Genomic DNA, 20,183 nt, shown 5'->3' with positions numbered 1-20,183 from the left:
GACAGTGCTCGTGAAAAAAAGCTCCTCATGATTTTTAACCCCCCATAACAATTACAAAAAATAGCAAGAACACTCCATTTGGGACTTTCATGACAGGTTTAGGTCGTTCTCGAAAGGCTTGGCATTTGAATGGATACAAACAGCAATTAATAAAAATATTGATACTTCTATAATGAAAATTCAAATAAGTATAAATTAAATAAGCTAATGAATTAGCATGTTCACCATTCCTTACATGGAGGGATGACACACTTTCGATCACGCGACACTGTACTGCGTAGACAAGGTTTGTGATGATGAAAGTTCCTCCATCGTTCAATTTTCATCCATGGAGATCCCTGGTAACCTAAACACAGAGCATTCATAATAACACACATTTTCCTATTTAATAAGCTATTTGTAGATACTATCATACATGTATATATATGTATAATAAACAATATTTTATCATTCATCCCAGTAAGTTTTCATAATTATATTTTGTTTTTTATCACATGCATATTATAAAATACACATACAAATGTATAAGCAACACATTAAAGGAAACAATTTCCAGTTTCCATGGAAAAGAAGAGGTATGGTGTATAAATCTATGACACATTTCTTTCTTTGACACATCTGAAAAATTCATAAGGAAAGGAACAGTGGTTTTATTGCTGTTCTCCATCTCAATGTCATGCTGAAGTCTTTTTCACAGACCAATAACTCATACCCCACAGTAAGTTCAGCACAGCCCTTATACCAGTCTAAGCCAGATCTTTAATAGATGTCTAACTGAAAACTATACTTTTAATTTAAACATGCAATGGAACTGAATTTAATTCTACATTTTTATAGGTCAAAGGTAATTGCCAATCATTTCTGAATTAATTAAAATTAATTAGTTTAACCCATTCAATATTAAATAAAATTCATTTTGTGACATATTCTTGAATTTGATAATAAAAATAGAAGTTTCTTAATTTTATTAAATGAAAAAGTTTTACATTAATAAGATAAGAAATTTTAAAATAAGTATGTTTTAGGGGATAAACAGAATGTGTAAACTAAATGAAACAACAGCTAAAGAAAAAAAAAACTGTCACAGGTAAAATCCTATAATTTGTTTTTTATTTAAAATTACTTCATGTTTTCATGATTATCTTTACTTGAGAACTAAATACAAATTAAGATATTTTATCATTATGCTTAGTTCAGAACAATTATTTTAGCTATTCTTATGGTCTCTAATGGTTTCTAAAGTGGTATAGTAGGCTCACATGAAGTCACAGTAATTTTTTAAAAGTAAAAATCAGCTGACTTGAAGACTTAAAAGAAAACTTATTTCAATTACAGCCATCAAGAAACACTGATTTGAGGTAAAACACACTTTTCACTTGTATGTTTCTGTTATATGCTTTTAATCTGATACTAAATGCATTCGGGCATTTAATTCCTTCAATGACATAATTGTAAGTCCTAAACAAATAGAATAATGGTATCCATGAAAAGATTCTTCTTTCAACATTAACAAATAACAGCTTATTCTTAATCTGATGTTAATTATTCATATCCGTAGCATTTTCAAGACCTCAGTAAATCACTTTTTCCTTTCATTTCTACCATCATATTTAGAATATGACTTTTTATCTTAATCTTAAATAACAACATGTTCATATTTATCATCTCTTTTTCTTTCCTGCCATTTTTCTTTTCATTTCTTCCTCTTCTTTTTTCATGTCTTCCAGATCCTCTTGCATACCAAGTCTTGCACTGTAATATGTAACATAATTGTAAATACATGTAACATTATTGTAAATATATGTACCATTAGTGTAAATATATGTAACATTATTGTAAATATAGGTTCCATTAGTGTGAATACATGTAACAATGTAACAATAGAGTGAACACATGTAACATTCAATGAAAGAACTTGTTCTAGTTAGTTATATTACAAATATATGCTTCAGTTACTAAACACAAGTGCTCCTGCAAAGATTTCAAATCACCAATTTTTCATCCTACACCAGCGTGACTTATTATGAAAGCAATCATATAATTTCTTATTTTTTTCTCACATGTGTACATGTCTTATATCACTGACTTTGTAATGTCTAACTGTCCCATTATTATTTGTAGAAGTTTCTATATTTCAAAATATTCAATAAAATATAAACAAACAAATAAAGATTTAAACCACCTTAAGAACTCTACTTTGGGGATGACAGATATTTGTCAAAGATTAAACTGTTTTATATAGCTGGAAAAACCATCGAAGGAGTGTTTAGGATCAACTGTTTGTATCACAAAATCAGGAAAATGACAGTTGTTTTCTGTAAAAAAAGTTGTGATGTCATTGTGGCAAGTCCGCAAAAAGGACATCTATAAGAGAAGTAAAATATAGGCCATCAATTTGACAATCAGAATGAGGATAATTTTTATGTTTTAATTCCAGATATCTGCTCCATTCTGTTCTTACCTTCTAGCTTCTTCTTTCATTACATCTTTAAAGTTTGATTCCATATTTGCGATGTCATAATCACTTTCATACTTAAATCTGTTAATATAAATCAAATTTAAATTAATAAAATCATAAAACTTTACACATTCAATTGCTTTGTGTGATTGATATTAAGATTTTGTTAAAGGTCAATGATCTCTGATTTAGTAGACAACTTTGGTTTGTTGCATTTCTGTCAAAAACTTTGGTTTTAGTGAACATCATTTGTGCGTTTAGGGGCGTCATTACTTCCGTTCCTTTGTTGAGCAATTGGTTGAAAAAACATTAATGCTGCATTGTACAAATTATACAGCAAATTAAATTCTTATTATTAATATTCAGCACTGGTATCAAAAAGGAAATATGATTCAGTACTTACAAGAATTTTTTATTTCTAGTTTATCCTGCACAATGAGCATGATGAGGATCACAAAGACTTTTGGTGAACTTTACAGCTGATTTCCTAATGCTTGCAAAGTAAAACTTTGTTTGGCTTGCTTGCTTTGTTTGTATAATTGTTTATACAAGCTTTGTAAATAAGATTGACATCTTTAAACAATTTATATAGGCATAGTTTAACCTGTATCTATCATTATTTAAATTTAATTGGGTGTTATCCTAATGATTGTTCAATATACAAACAAAGCAACCAAGCTAACCAAAGTTTTGTTCTACATGCATTAGGAAATTAGCTGTAATAGATCAGGGATATAGGTGATCCCCTCTATCTGGTAAATGAAGTCACAAAAATGACATTTTTTTCTGGTGAAAGACAACATGAAAGTGGTGTATTATGTCAAAATAAGTTGGAGCCTGAAGGTTGAAAATTGCACCTAGATGCAGGCTTCAGCTGGCCCCTCAACAAAAATGTGTACATTGTACTAGTTTATTGAAAATGGAAATCATACTAAACTTCCAAACATATAAAAGAACTAAAATTAAAAACTTTACAACAACATGAAAAAGTCTGCTTTGGTTTCATCATAAATTGCTGTTTATTTTAAAAGGAAGAGAAATTCATATTTAAAAAAAAAATATACTGTCAACAAAGGCAGCCTATGTGCTAGGTATGTATGTTAACTAATATTATGAATAGTATAAAATTTTCTGACAGGTTCTGTAATGACTTACTTTCGCCTATCATAACCAAATATATTTCTGATATGTTTGGAATAATCTTCATAATCATTGTCATAGCCGTCCATTTCTTCTTCCTCCCCTGAAGACAGATAATCCACGACAAATCCATCAAGGTCTCCGTCAAATTCATCTTCTGAATCAGAGTATTCATCAGGATGCTTCCGCTTGGCTGTAATAATAAACATCAAAATATATAGTATTCAAATTTTATTTTAAATCATACAATAATTAAAGAAAACCCAAAGTTTGAATATAGAGTTTTATCATATATATCAACATTAAAGAAAGAAAAAGAAAAAAATGTTCAGTGCAAAATATCAACAATTATATGTTAAATTTCAGTATTTCATATTCTACAAAGTTAAAAGTAATATGTTTTCCCATTAAATATGTTTAAACTTCAATAATGTCAAGAGCAATATGTTTTTGACTTATTGATTAAAATGAAGTTTTTCTGTGTACATTGCATACACATTAATATTTCCATTATAACCATTTTAGTTGTGTGGTGTTTTTTTTTTTTAAATCAATGCAAGTAGTTCCCTTTATTTCAGTTTTACTCTGCAAAAGTCAAATAGATGTCAATTTTCTTGCTTTCCTTAAGCTTTGATTTTCTTGTCACAAGAAAAGGTGACCATTCATGATGGTGTAACCTAGAAAAAACATATCTTTTTTTCAGATTAATGAACAAGAAAGATAAAGATTGCCTTCCTATCAATGATATTATCAAGATCATTAATAAGCAAAAAATTGAAAAAATATTTATTGTGTAAATCCGTAACAAATAATTTGTTTACAATTCCTTATATATATAAGAAAAAATCCTTGAAATACTTTCCTTTTTTAATAAATATATATATATATATTCATCAAGTTCATTTTACAGTTTTGTAAATTGTTCATAAGCCTTAATAAATGAAAAAATATTTTAAAATCTGAATCCTGCAAGTCATAATTTCTAGGCAAAGCTAGTACTAAGCAGTTTTAAGTACCAAGCTACTTTGACATTTTGTTTTCTTAACAATTATTTAATTGTTATTGATATTAATAAAATAAATCCAAATACAAATTGTTTTATATACCATTAAAGTTCATGAAAGTAATGAAAAATGCAATAATCATGATAATGTTTTTTTGAATATATCATTTATTAAGTGTTTTCTTATTCATGTTATTCAAAGCAAATTAATATAAAAAATGAAATGTGACTTTTTATTCTGTCTGTCCTACATTCATAACAGGCGGACCTCAAATTTGGCTATATATATATATATATAACCGCAATTTTTATACGTGTGCATGTAAAACAAATTTCGTTGTAGAAGGGTCTAAAAACAGCATAAACAACATTTTCCAAAAGACCAAAAAAGTGAAAAAGTATATTTAAACAAAACGCATTTGACTAACAGGTCGAAACAACTGATGTTCTTTAACCCTGCTGACTGCCATTGGCGATTGCCAAATAAAATTGATCACAAGATGTAACAAAATGGATCTTAATATAAATTTAATACTAAACAGAAAAACAAAAATTAACTTGTGGCCACGATGTTAAGCCACAAACATACGGTGTCAATATTTTTTTAGTACACCAGATCCGGATTTCGACAATAAATGTCTCTTCAGTGATGTTAGGAATCGAAACGGTATTTGAAAGGCCATATAAAAAGTACCCTCATTTTTAGAAAAAGTACCCTCATTTTTAGAAAAAGTACCCTCATTTTTAGATAAACTCTTGAATTTTAAGAGTCAATATAGGATGAACGGATCATATAAACCGGAGGGAAAATATGATACAAGCCCATATATATATTATGAAGTATGAAATATCTAGCTTGTCATTTGCTACCCATAAATAAAAAAAATAATTTTTTATTGTGTCTATCAATTTTGACTCCACTTGCATTGCATGTACCTAGCTATTATATTCATGAAAAGGTAACATTTCTTTGGACCATGAAGCCAAGACAATTTGATAAATTGTTTTCTATCAGTTTTGATCTTTTTAGAATAAATTTTGTATACAAGGTTGCTTTAAATAATAGTTCAAAAGAAAACACAATAATGGTTTAACAACATTAAAGATTATTTTTTTTTAAATAATCTCAAAACTTTGTCATGTTACTTTTTGTTCCAGGTCTTTCTGACCTAGCTTAGGCCTATATTTACATTCCATTAATACATAACATGTGAGATGCGTCGGATAGAAATTGACCTTATGCAAATAAATATCCAAACATCTGTTGAGTAATTTTGGGTTGACAAAAAATTGTATGCAAAATCTGTAATTGTTTAAAAATTGACGCTATATACAAATACCCACAAATCAGACCAACATCCATCTTTAATGTCACAAAATTAAATCAATCAAAGTATTAGCGTACTTGCATTAGGTCGATTTCTATCCAACTATCATATATATATACTATGTGACATGGTCGCCATGTTGGATATACACACTTATTGACACTATATGTTTATAATAGAGCCATTAAATTTTGATTTTTGTTTTGGGGTTACTGCTGCATAGACAAATGCTTCTTTATCAACTTTGAAATAACAGAATGGTCCATGTTTCAAATTCAAAAGATTATGGCTAACTTCATTGACTTAAATCTATGTAAATTGTGAAAAACCTTTTGTCAACCATACAATGTATATATATACTAAGAAGCATTAACATGAATAATATTCATGATATTGTTCAAAGAAGGGGCCATTTTCCAACCAATTTCAATGTTCTGAATTACTGTTTAAAAAGTGTTCTTCATATTTTTGAATGGAGTTTATATTTAATTACCTGGCTTTGATGGTTGATTTTTCTTAATTTCTCCATATATTCTATCAAATGGATTGGAAGATACTGGTTTTTCATTCTTTGGTGGTCCACACACTAGCACATTTTCACGTACATCATCATAATTATTTCTTTTAGCACCATTTGATTTCTTCCGATACTCATCTTTTTGGGAAATTCTTCCATTTTCTATATGCTCCCGTTTTATTTTCTTTGCTGGATTTGAGTCTGAATTGTGATGAGAATTTGTTGCTGAGTGTAGTTTGAACTGTTTTGTAAATGGTTTTGAAGGAATTGAAGAAGATGACATTGATTTACCTAATTTGTTACTTGATGATGGTTTAGATGAACTAGGCACAGGTGAAGAAGATTTAGTCACTAACTTTTCTGAATAAGGATTTTTCCTTACAGTATTTTGTGAAGAACTTGCTGATTTTGTCACTAAATTTGAAGTTGATTTACTTTTTAATGAATTAGAGTTTTGTTTTTCTCTTTTAACATCCACAGTTTGTCTCTCTTCAATTTCAGCCTCTCTTCTCATTTTCTTATTTTTCAAATATTCTTGATATTCTCTTTGAGATGCAAGCTCTCTTTTATTCAATAATCGTTCCTCTTCTTTTTTTGGTTTTTTAATTACTTCAATTTTGACAGGTTCTTGTGATTTTTGTTCAGCAATTTTTAACAAATCATTAAAATTCATTGATGGTGGGGGTGGAGGTTTTTTCTTTTTAACAGGTTTTTCCTCCCTTGAAGATCTGTCTGAATACCTATCATCACTATATTTATCATTGTATTTTGAATCACTGGAATGACTAGAAGATTTCTTAAAATCAGAATATTTTCTTTGTTCATCATCTTCATTTTTAGAAGTGTCAGATTTCTTTCCCTTTGCCTCACTCTCAGATGCTCTGTCCTTCCCCTTTTTTCTTTCTCTCGGTTTAGGTTCTTCAGGTCTGTTCATCATGGCTCTAATTCGTGCTGCTTTTTCTTGTAATGCATATCTCATTGTTTCAGCATCTGTTCTGTCAAATATCACTTCTCTTTTAATTCCTTCATCTGTTTTTCCCAACAATGTGATAGATTTTCCAGTTGCTTTTTCCTCAGCTTCTTTGAATTCTTTTTTTATTTTCTGAAGACTTTCCAGATTTCCTGTCATTTTATCTCTGTCTATTTTACTGGTAAGAGGTGAATATTTCTGAGATCCATTTGGTTTTTCTTTCTTATCACTATTACTTGATGACCCCTTACCAATTGTTTCTGAAATTTTCCTAATTTTGTCAAGTTTTTCTGTATCCGATATTTTATCACCTACACGCCCAAGACTCCCTGATATTTTTTTGATAATTGCAAGTTTTTCCTGGTCTGACAGTTTATCTAACTTATCTTTATATGATGGTTTCTTGTCAGACTGTTTAGGAACATCTTTTTCATTTGAATGTTTATCATTTGATGGTTTCTTGTCGTCTTGTTTAGAAACAACTTTGTCATTTCCAGTTTTTCTCTGCTCTGGATGAAAAGGTTTAGCTTGTTTATATTTGGAGGAAATTTTGTCACTTACTGCTGAACTTCTTTTTAAATCAGACTTTGACGAGGATACAGCAGTTTTAGATTTTCCAAAACTTGCAGCTAGTTTTTTAGCTTTCTCAAGTTTTTCCTGGGCAGATAATTTTGCACTTTTATCTGATTGTTCTGTAATTTCTTCTGGAGGACGAGGTTTCTTTGGAATTCTAAAAACTTTCTTTTTTTCTTCTTCTATTTGTCTTTGTTTTTCTTCTTCTTTTCTTCTTATTTCATCCATTTCTTAAAACATGAAAAAAACAGTTGATCATTATTTCATCAATATTTCAGGGAAAAAATTACAAAGATGAAATTGATTCAGAAAGAAGGATAATTTAAACATAAAAATATATGAACATATATATATAGGCACTTTATATATCTATCATGTATATAGCTTAAATGTTATAGTTTAAAGACCATTGAAATCCCAAACATCTTTTCCAGTAATTTGAAAAATAAATGGACATTTCATGTAAATCAAAGTTTCTAGATTTTTGCTGATCCTATGTGGATGGTCAATATGCATTATATATGTTATATCGGCTGATGGTCAGCAATCTACACTCACCAAAAATGAAATGGAAAAGAAATTAACCTGATTAACATTTGGTTAAATAATTGGCTAAAGCATTTTTTAATTTCTGTGGTAAAGGTTGCTATGGTTTCATCATTTTTTAATTTCTGTGGTAAAGGTTGCTACGGTTTCATCATTTTTTAATTTCTGTGGTAAAGGTTGCTACTGTTTCATCATTTTTTATTTTCTGTGGTAAAGGTTGCTACGGTTTCATCATTTTTTAATTTCTGTGGTAAAGGTTGCTACTGTTTCATCATTTTTTGAATGGTTTCCCTCTCACAACTGGAGAAGTAATTTTGTTATCAAACAACTATGGAGTTTTTGTTTAGAAGCTTTTATACCTTTCTATGATATTAAAAACAGAAAACAGACTTTCAAACATTTTTACAATTTACAGCAAAAATTTGTACTACATAAATTTAGATCTAAGACATGATAGACAGTAACCTTGGTAACATTTCTTTAAAATTTGATTTTCATATATATATATCATTATATAACTTTATTCTTATATCGTGAAGTGTGATGAATCCTTTGAACGAACTGTTCAATACTCATTATGCATGTACTTAATATCATTGATTCTATTGGCCTACATCACCAATTACAATTATTCTTGTTAATATATTAATGTTTTTCTGTAACCTTTTCTTTTTCTTTCTTGCTCTTTTTCTTCCTTAACTTTCTGAAGAAATTCAGATTTTGGTCTACCATCTTTATCTTTACGTTCCTTTCTAGGTGCATCAAGATCACTTCTATATCTTTTTTCAGTCGGTCTCTGCAAAAAATGAATACATGCATCTTTAAAATCATCAAGTTTTTGTTCTGTGTGTGTCATACCATGCCCAGTGCATATAGGTTTCTTACCAATCTGTTACAAAGAATCAGACATTTACAATTAAATATGCTGAAAAAAATGTCAATCTTAAGGCCATAACTAATATTTCTTTAGTCTTAATTGTTTGTTATAAATTAGGCCACTATTCATGCTACTTTTGTCAAATTAATTCCTTCATATTTTTCATGTTAGGGTCTTATTAACACTGACTATATCAAATGGTATGGGTTTTTCTCATTTTTAGAGGCCGTAAGTTTGTCTATAATTGCTTACATTCACTTCATTACAACTTTGGTTGATAGTGTGCCCTGTCTTATTGGTATTCATACATGTCATATCACATCTCCTTACTTTTATATTTCTTCAATACACCTTATCGCTATTAGTCCGCCATTACTAGATATCACACAGGTTCCCGTAAAATTTTGACGTCATTAAACAAGCTATCTGACGCCACAATGGAAAAGTGATTGTTGTACACTGTATGCTTCAAAAGTTCAAGCGGCAGGGTCAGCCGGGATAAGCGATAAGGTGTATATACATTTGTAATCAAATGCTATTATAATAAGCAAGACTACTGGATTCAACTAGTTCACAAACAGCTAACTATACATGTAGTACCAATCAACTATCATGTCATTATTTTTAAAGGTCTTTTTTTCCTAATTTCACTTTCAATACATGCATGTTGTGAACATGGTGAAAGTGAAAGTAGGATTGTCTCAAATAATATCTTTGAACATATAACTTTGTTTATAAAATTTGGAAATAAATAAATTTAACACACTTCTTTTGAAATACTAGCATACATTGACATTGTATGTGTACTTGTTTTTATTGTTGATAGATTAAGATATAACCATAAGACAAAGACACAATTGCAATAACCAGTCAGGGGTACTACTTAAATAAGTGATTTCATTATCACCCTACATGTATTTCAGTGATTGATGACTACAATGTTGAATTTGTAAAGTGTTGATAAAATATATAGCATGTATAAATATAGGACTCGCTATAGATGTTAAATACATGATCATCATGAATACCTATTCCAGAATTTTACAAGTACAAACTAAATGAGATTGAGTTGAATTAAAATATGGACAAAAAGGCCCAAGACTAACACAATTGTACACTACATTCTGTTAATTAGTATTAGCCTATATGTGGATTTGGTCCATATCCTAGTCCTAATAATAATGACATCTTGAAAGCTATTATATTTTTTTCTTGGACATCTTATATGGTCGCAGGAAGGCGTCAAAGCAAAAATTTAAAATAGCCTTCCAAGACGTCATAATTATTTGCACCTATCCATGCCCATATTTAATTAATCATTTGTTAATTGTTAGAACCTTTACATTGTTGAACGTAGTGTATCTATTACTATTCAGAATTTATTTCTTGTAAGGTTTGATTATGATAGTTATGAAATTTAATCAAGATGTACGAAATAAAGAAGGAGAAACACATTAATTTTCAGTACAGCTGTACTGCGGAATTTGTAAAGCCAATGTGTTTACCTGTTTTTGAGTGTTTTTAGAGGCTAAAGATAATATGGACCCGAAGTCCATCTTTCAAAAGTTTTAGTTAACTCATGTATATAAGAAAAAACTTCTTGAAATGTTGTAAAATGCCAAGTCAGCTGTATAATTTGATAACCATAATTTCTTGTTGATTTTTATCCGGAAGTTGAGCGTGTTAAGAGGAGCGCCCCCTGCATTGCATTCTAAACCGGAAGTTATGACATAAGTTTCGATTTCCCCCTTGACAAAATTTACAACTTCAGAAAAGATAAAAGGAATGAAATTCGCTGTTCATTGTAGGCAACTTTTAGTGATTTGTTGTCAGTGAGTCTATTTACTTCAGTTAATGTCCTTGTTTTTTTTAATATATGAAATTCAAACTTTGTAAACTTTTATATCAATATTTACTTTTAGATTCTACTTTCATTTTCACTATTTATTTTAAGTATTGAGTGTAAATTCAGTAAATTCCGTAGCAGATGACTCCTTATGTGTATTTTTATGTGGTTGCCTCTGTTTCAATATATATGTATTTGGTCGCATAGTACAACGCTTGTATGGCAAAGATAGAGCGTTGCAAATTCAGGAGTTTGTGCTGTAGGGTAAAATCAATTGAGTTACATCGCTTTCGAGATGCGACGGCCATAGGATGTGTCGGCCATACCGCCACATCGCCCATGGGACATATCGGCCACACATTGTGAGACGTATCGTTCACACTTTATTATTTTTTTTATTGAGATTATACGGGGACGAAGTCCCCTATTACAGTAGAAAATTCAATAAAAAAAAAAAAAAAAAAAAAATCGGGAAAATTTCCCGAATTTTTCATTGTACTAATGAACTCATAATCGTTCAATTTTTTTTTGTCATGTTTTTTAATTTCCGGATCTGCGCAGAACATATAACTCTACTTCCTTCTTCCGGTCTTGTTGTCGTGAGACTTTGATTAGTCTAGTAAAATATAGGAACTCAAGGAACACAATACCAATATTTCATTTTCAATCATTCTTTGTGTTTGGTATGAATAAACGTTACCTGATGCATTGCGTTTCTTTGTTTACATTGAACATGACATCATAACTTAAATAACGTCACAAGTAAAATCCCTAACAACAGAACCAAAATCGGAAACGTTACGGTATTTCCGTTTCTTTTTTTTTTAACAAATATTTAAGTTACAAAAAAATTAATTTAAACAAACTTCGTCCCCATTCACAGGTAATGCCTGCCTCATATTAACTTAAAATATAATAATAAAATTAGTATTTATTCATATTGATAACTTCAATATGATATTTTGGTATTTTTTTTCTGCTTGATCATCGTCACTCGTTACGGCCATATTATGATTATTTCTTGGTTATCAGTTATAAACAATTTCTGAATTTTATCGTAATGTGATATAAAGGCATCTTATTTTATATGAAGTTTAAACTTTAGGAATGTTGACTGTCGCTGTCGATGACGATATATAAATATATGTCCTTGATAATTACAAGCACATGTTACAGATCTTCAATTTTATTATATCTGTAAAAAAATATTATTCTAAACAATAAAAATCTTCTCAATCTTCTTGGAATTTAAAACAGGGAGCCTCAGTGTAAAGGTTAACTTTAAGGAAGGCAACTCGTGTCATGATCATCACATAGTTTTAATAATTCTGTATTTTTCCTCTTTCTTATAGTTTAGAGTCATTCCATTTTTAGAACAATTTCCAAAACAGAGACTACTGTAGAATTTTCCAATAACATAACAAAATACCCTTAATATCTGACAGAAATGTAGTATGGACAATGATACCAATATACTCTAGTATAAGAAACACAAAAAGATAATATTTTTGTTAAACATATTTTATTTATCACATCAGTTATACAGATAAACAAATATACAAAAAACATATAAACCATACAAGTATTGAAATGTAATAAAATACAATTGTATTTCATTACATATATAGATATATATGCCATAGAACATTCATCTTGTATACATTTTTTCAATTAACCATCTCATACTTTTTCTCTCATATACTCATGTCACTCATTCATTTACTCCACTGCATACACATTTCACCAAATATTCAACATCTTTATTCACACTCACACATATAACCTATAACATAAAGCACTAAAATACATAAACGTGCAGTTATAAAAGTCACAACTGAAACTAAAGCACTAAACATACCAAAATTTACTAGATTATGATCATTTAATTCATGAACTCAATTAAGTTAGTGTAATATCAAATGAATGGTCTGGTAACGTATCATCAAATGGTTGTGGGGATGCTGGTGCTGGTGATGCTTCTATTACTGCTGGAACCTGAACGAAAAACATATCTATAAAAGTTGTGAAACAAAATATGAAAGTGTATTTGTGAACAAAAATTATAAAAAAAACGTCAAATATATATAATTCAAAATAAATAAATTCACATTAATATTTGTAACATTGTTTGATAATTGGCAATCACGTAAACTAATTAAAGGATTAACACCTCCGAAATTTGTATACTTTGCATTAAATAGAGACATGCGCCCCGACAATGATTGGATTAATATGATTTATGATGGGTTTTTTTTTCATAGGTAATCAAATTCAGATTTAAATTCTTTAACTTTGAGCCTTACGGCTCATCAGAATAATCAAGTACATGTACAGTGTATACATTTGGCATATTACAAACAATTTGCATAATAAATATATGTATATTATGTTTTGTTCTTTTGTTGGTTTTTTTTTCTGTATGATGTATTGTAACATTATTATGTTGATTTACATGTATGTATGCCTTCAACCCATATGGGTAAAAATGTGCATTTATATTCAATAAATGTAATAAATAATAGGTGACGTCATTTAGTCTCTGATGGAGAGTTGTCTCATCATCGTATTCATACCGCAATCATACCACATCTTCTTTTTTATATCTTTTAATTAATATCTTTTTTGGTCCATTTATTGGACAAAATTAATTTGTAATGCAAATATCATTTAATAATGAATTAATTCTTTTTTTAAAACCAAAATTAAAGTACAAAAAAATGTATCTATAAAATATGACCGAAAGTACGAACTATGATTCAAATGAAAAAAATATATTACTACAGTGACTTGACTGTAAGTGTTGCTATCCACCAATTGCAATTCATTCAAAATTTTGATCAAATTGCAATTTGTTTTATTAAACCAAATTGTTCAACTGGTCAGAAATTTGAACCAACTGCTGTAGAAAACCACAGTCAAGACTGAAAGTGCAAGGTGATAAAATAAAACATACTTACAATCCTATAAGACTTTAACTCCACTTTATTGATGGTATTTTTAAATCAGTCTATCAATCTGTATAGTTATATTATAGCCATTACCATACTAAAGGTGAACTGTTTTATTTTTAATTGCTATAAAAATGTCCAAACTAAGCTTTTATATAGTTTTTCTTTCGAAAAATATTCTATATTCATAAGAATCACACATTATGTGAATAAAAACATTTCATATTCAGTAAAATATTTGTGAAATTGCAATATGTTTGTAGGAAGGGGAGATAATCTTCAATAAATATAAAATCCTTTTCAAAAGAAAAACTATATAAAAGCTTAGTTTGGACATTTTTATAACAATTAAAAATAAAAAGGATTTTATATTTATAAGAATCATATATCATTTAAAATAATACATCATATATTCAGTAAAATATGTGTGAAATAACAATATGCTATTGATAAGTTTCCTTGTGGAGATAACCTAAAGTACTATTCTTTTGAATAAAGATTTTTTGAAACCAAAAAAGATTATCTCCCCTTCCTACAAACATATTGCAATTTCACAAATATTTTACTGAATATGAAATGTTTTTATTCACATAATGTGTGATTCTTATGAATATAGAATACTTTTCGAAAGAAAAACTATATAAAAGCTTAGTTTGGACATTTTTATAGCAATTAACAATAAAACAGTTCAATAACTATACAGATTGATAGACTGATTTAAAAATACCATCAATAAAGTGGAGTTAAAGTCTTATAGGATTGTAAGTATATTTTATTTTATCACCTTGCACTTTCACATTTTGACTGAACAATTTGTTCAATATTCTGACCAGTTGAACAATTTGATTTTATAAAACAAATTGCAATTTGGTCAAAATTTTGAATGAGTTGCAATTGGTGGATAGCAACACTAACAGTCAAGTCACTGTAATAAATTTGTAAATACCTGTATTGCAAAGCTGTGTTACTTTTATAAATCAAGGCCGGTACATCAAAAAGACTTGGGTGCTGTGTTTTTATAGTGATCTCAAATTGTATTTCCTTTTGAATTTCTTGACAAAAGCATAATTAATACTTGTGTTCATCAAATAATTGACAATCTTCTTAAATTTAAAACTTAATCATTACTTGATTACCTTGTTTTATATTTTAAAACTAATCTTATAGTTATAATTTTGACAGAAATAAGTCTCCCATTCAGATAACAGTCATTCATATTTGTTCATTTTGTTCTGTTTGTTATACGGAAGATATTAAAAAATCATTTATATATAGAAAACAATATGATATTTTAACAGGTCGAGAACTCTAGATTTCTTTACGTCAGAATATATTTGCATAGTAATTTCCCAAACACAAGGCCAATACGGCCTTGAAAAACTGACCAATCGACTCAATGAGCTACAATGCATTGTGGGCTACTACGAGTTGACTACAAACTGAAAACACGTGGAATTAGAGGAAGAACTGTCAACTAATATAGTGTCTGGGATTCTCAAAATATATTTTTTTGTTCTGCGAATGTGATTATTGTAAAATATATAACATAATCTTCAATTTGCATGCTCAGATTAAAAAAATATTGTTAACGGGCTTCACTATTCGACTTTCTTTTTCGCCTTGTTAATATTGTTGAACAGGTTTTTTCCATTGTACCTGTGCAATAATTTTACGACCTGAAACAGTGAAATTTCAGATGAAATGACCACTGTCCACTATGAAATTTGTTGAGCTCTTTTAAACCTGTATAATGTCATTCCAAAATCATTTCTGCCTAGAAAAACACGAAAACTTTCATTGAAACACTTCTTTCTGTACTGGATATGTAAAATTTTTATCAGGACCTGAACTAAAAGCAAGAACATCATAATATTCAGTATGCTAAAGATAAGTGTTATGAAAGCGGCAGGGGCGGATCCAGCCGTTTTAAAAAAGGGGGTTCCTAGCCCTGGACAAAAAGGGGGGGGGTCCAACTACATGTCCCCATCCAAATGCATTGATTGTCCAAATAAAAGGGGGGTTCCATCCCTCAGACCCCCCTCCCCTCCCTGGATCCGCCACTGAGCGGGTACAGTATATAGCTAAATACATCTCCAATATTTAAAGTCTCTGGATCATAGTAGGTGCCATATTACCTTTTTTTTTCTCTTCTAAAACGTGCTTTGTAAAAAGGGAGAAGGTTTGGATCCATTAAAACGTTTAATCCCGCTGCAAATGTTTGCACCTGTCCTAAGTCAGGAATCTGATGTACAGTAGTTGTCGTTTGTTTATGTAATATATACGTGTTTCTCGTTTCTCGTTTTGTTTATATAGATTAGACCGTTGGTTTTCCCGTTTGAATGGTTTTATACTAGTAATTTTGGGGCCCTTTATAGCTTGTTGTTCGGTGTGAGCCAAGGCTCCGTGTTGAAGGCCGTACTTTAACCTATAATGGTTTACTTTTTTAAATTGTTATTTGGATGGAGAGTTGTCTCATTGGCACTCACACCACATCTGCCTTTATCTATTTGTATATAGAAATAAGAAGATGAGGTATGAGTGCAAAATGAGACATCTTTCCAACACAGACATGATCTAGTAAAGTAACCAGTCATAGGTTCAATGCTGAAAAGTAAGCTATAGATGACCCCAAAATTACTTGTGTAAAACAATCCAGCCAAAAAAAAAAAAACGGCCCAATTAAATATATCAAAGGAGCAGAAATCTATCCCATCAAAAATAAATATATAGGTTTCTATAGGAGCCTGTATTTCAGTGGTTGTCGTTTGTTTAAGTGTTACATATTTGTTTTTCGTTCTTTTTTTTGTATAATTAATGCCGTTAGTTTTCTCGTTTGAATTGTTTAAATTGTCATATATGGCCTTTTATAGCTGACTATGCGGTATTGGCTTTGCTCGTTGTTGAAGGCCGTACGGTGACCTATAAATGTTAACTTCTGTGTCATTTTGGTCTCTTAATTTAAAATTGTGGACAGTTGTCTAATTGGCAATCATACCACATCTTCATTTTTATATTAGATCCATCGCTGCAATTTTCACAAAACATATCAAATTTTCCACCTTGTCGCACATACATATGGATAACATCATTACAGCTTATTTCCTACTGCATGTAGCGCAAAATTTTGGTTAGCTTGCTCGCTTTGTTTGTATATTTTACAACATATAAAATACACAAGTTAAACTATACCTACATATATATTGTTTGAAGATGTCAATCTTATTTTCAAAGCTTGTATAAACAACTATTCAGACAAAGCAAGCAAGCCAACCAAAATTTTGCTTTGCAGGCATAAGAAATCAGCTGTAATGATTTTATTCAGTTGAGCAAATGTCTGAGCCCGTTAAACAATGTTAAAAAACGAAAACAAACTGAAACTACAGTTGCTGGCTTCACTACCTTCAAAACTAAGGGAACAGTTTGGAAGTCCCATATACTGAAATGTGACCAAAAAAAAAATACTCATAGATTTTGTTAACACTGCCATGTATGTAAATATTTCTTAGCCCTTTTTACGAACACAAAATTTAAAGATCACACATTTGCCTTTAATTATCTATACGAAAATTGCTGTACTCGTGAATATTAGCACCGGCTGATATCGACGGCTTACTTTACACCAGTAAGTTTGTCTCATGGATAATTGTGTTTTTCGCTGTTGTTTCGTTGCTGTCTGGTGGACGAATACATGAAATCTCCGTGCCATCATAAAATGTTTAAATGGCTATTATATATCGGGTAATTCAAACCCTTTTTTCTTCGCATAGAAACAACTCTTCGTTAATCTGAGCATGGAAGTAATACTTTATATCACGAACTATAAATGAGGATACACAAAAAGAAAAACTAAGTGAAATTGGGAATCCCGCATTGCATGAAAAAATGTGTTGTATTTCAGTAAATAACACGTGTTCTTGGTTGATTGTAAACACGTAGTAGTCCATCATGCATTGCGACTCATTTAGTGGATTGGTCAAAAACCTAGGTGAAAATAAATTGCGTCACATGAAAATAAACAATTACAAGTGCGAGAACATAAGTATGCTAATTTATGCATTTCCATATAAGGTAGTGGTCCCGACCTGTTTAATATTTTATTAGATTAAACACATTCCTATGATGCGTAAACAAATGATATAACAAAATTAAACATGATAAAGTAATGTTAAAACAGTATAGTTTATTAAAAAAAAGTTATAATAACCATCTATAAGTATCAAAATAATTCATATATAACATCTAAAGAAAAAAACAAAACATGGACGATACGTCTTTACAAAGTATGGCCGTTTCATCTTTTCGGGGTATGGCCGTTTCATCCTATGGACATCATGGCAGTATGGCCGTTACGTCCTGCATCGGTTACATCAGGTTTTCACAGTTGTCTTAGATAAATAAGAATATGAGTGGTTTTCTAAATCACCTATTCAAGTAACATTATTTCCACAAAGGTTGGAAGTAAGAGTTGTCTTCCTTTAATAATCACCTATTTAGTACAAATTAATTACAAGAAGAAGTGATTTAATTTTATTGTAGCTTTAAATATAGAATACTAATGATCCAGGGACTAATTATGTTTCTAAAAATATCAATATAAAAACATCTGTGTTCATAGGATGACCATAACATAGTCTTCAAACTTTGACAGAATTTCATGATTTATAGTGAGATGACATCATCTTTTTAGCGGAAAGTAAAGTTAGAGGATAATACTAGTACTGTTTCATCACTTCATTAGAAGTTCCTGTATGAATTCAGGCAACCTCATGTGAATAAAGGAACAAGTCGGGTACAGTTGATTTCCATGAGAATGCTTATTGTTTGTCAGTTAATTGAAAAAAACACGTCATTCATCAAAATGAAAGCATCAAAATAGTTTATCATATACAACTTCCATAAAATTTGTTACTAAAATAGTTTTCTCAAAATTAATATAATATAAAATGCGTGTAACTTCAACTTATTATCATTTAGTAATATAAAAGAATTAAAACCAAATTTGAATACACAAAAGAAGCATAATTTAAATTCAGTCATAACCATATATTAAATATTTGATTTCAATTAGAATCCCTAATGATTTTTATACGACCGCAAATTTTGAAAAAATTTTCGTCGTATATTGCTATCACGTTGGCGTCGGCGTCGTCGTCGTTGTCGTCGTCGTTGTCGTCGTCGTCGTCCGGCGTCCGAATACTTTTAGTTTTCACACTCTAACTTTAGTAAAAGTGAATGGAAATCTATGAAATTTTAACACAAGGTTTATGACCACAAAAGGAAGGTTGGTATTGATTTTGGGAGTTTTGGTCCCAACATTTTAGGAATTAGGGGCCAAAAAGGGCCCAAATAAGCATTTTCTTGGTTTTCGCACTATAACTTTAGTTTAAGTTAATAGAAATCTATGAAATTTTGACACAAGGTTTATGACCACAAAAGAACGGTTGGGATTGATTTTGGGAGTTTTGGTCTCAACAGTTTAGGAATTAGGGGCCAAAAAAGGGCCCAAATAAGCATTATTCTTGGTTTTCGCACAATAACATTAGTTTAAGTAAATAGAAATCAATGAAATTTAAACACAATGTTAATGACTACAAAAGGAAGGTTGGTATTGATTTTGGGAGTTTAGGTCCCAACAGTTTAGGAATTAGGGGCCAAAAAGGGACCCAAATAAGCATTTTTCTTGGTTTTCGCACCATAACATTAGTATAAGTAAATAGAAATCTATGAAATTTAAACACAAGGTTTATGACCATAAAAGAAAGGTTGGGTTTGATTTTGGGAGTTTTGGTCCCAACATAATAAGGGGCCCAAAGGGTCCAAAATTAAACTTTTGTTTGATTTCATCAAAATTGAATAATTGGGGTTCTTTGATATGCTGAATCTAACTGTCATGACTGTGTATGTAGATTCTTAACTTTTGGTCCCGTTTTCAAATTGGTCTACATTAAGGTCCAAAGGGTCCAAAATTAAACTTAGT

The 20,183-nt window shown here is 30.0% G+C and overlaps 2 protein-coding genes across 3 annotated transcripts in view; one reads left to right on the top strand and one right to left on the bottom strand.

Annotated features, from left to right (window-relative positions):
- Positions 1-1,530: 1,530 nt before the first annotated feature.
- On the bottom strand, positions 1,531-11,091 carry LOC143082592 (uncharacterized). Its single transcript, XM_076258337.1, has 6 exons — positions 10,918-11,091; positions 9,199-9,331; positions 6,423-8,219; positions 3,614-3,791; positions 2,462-2,539; positions 1,531-1,752 (listed from the first exon to the last, which is right to left on the bottom strand). Exons 1-6 carry the CDS (start codon positions 10,966-10,968, stop codon positions 1,662-1,664), a joined length of 2,328 nt encoding a protein of 775 aa, XP_076114452.1. The 5' UTR covers positions 10,969-11,091; the 3' UTR covers positions 1,531-1,661.
- Positions 11,092-11,124: 33 nt separating this feature from the next.
- LOC143082591 (uncharacterized) overlaps positions 11,125-20,183 on the top strand; it is a 40,428-nt gene continuing 31,369 nt past the window's right edge. Inside the window, exon 1 of one of the 2 annotated variants that reach the window (XM_076258335.1) lies at positions 11,125-11,216. The gene's annotated coding sequence lies outside the window, so the exon portion shown is untranslated. Of the gene's footprint in view, positions 11,245-20,183 lie in introns of both variants that reach the window. The other variant, XM_076258334.1, reaches the window with a different exon arrangement.

The sequence above is a fragment of the Mytilus galloprovincialis genome, chromosome 7, assembly GCF_965363235.1.
Source record: "Mytilus galloprovincialis chromosome 7, xbMytGall1.hap1.1, whole genome shotgun sequence".
In the NCBI taxonomy this organism is placed as follows: Eukaryota; Metazoa; Mollusca; class Bivalvia; order Mytilida; family Mytilidae; genus Mytilus; species Mytilus galloprovincialis.
This window is presented reverse-complemented; position numbering and strand designations above follow the sequence as displayed.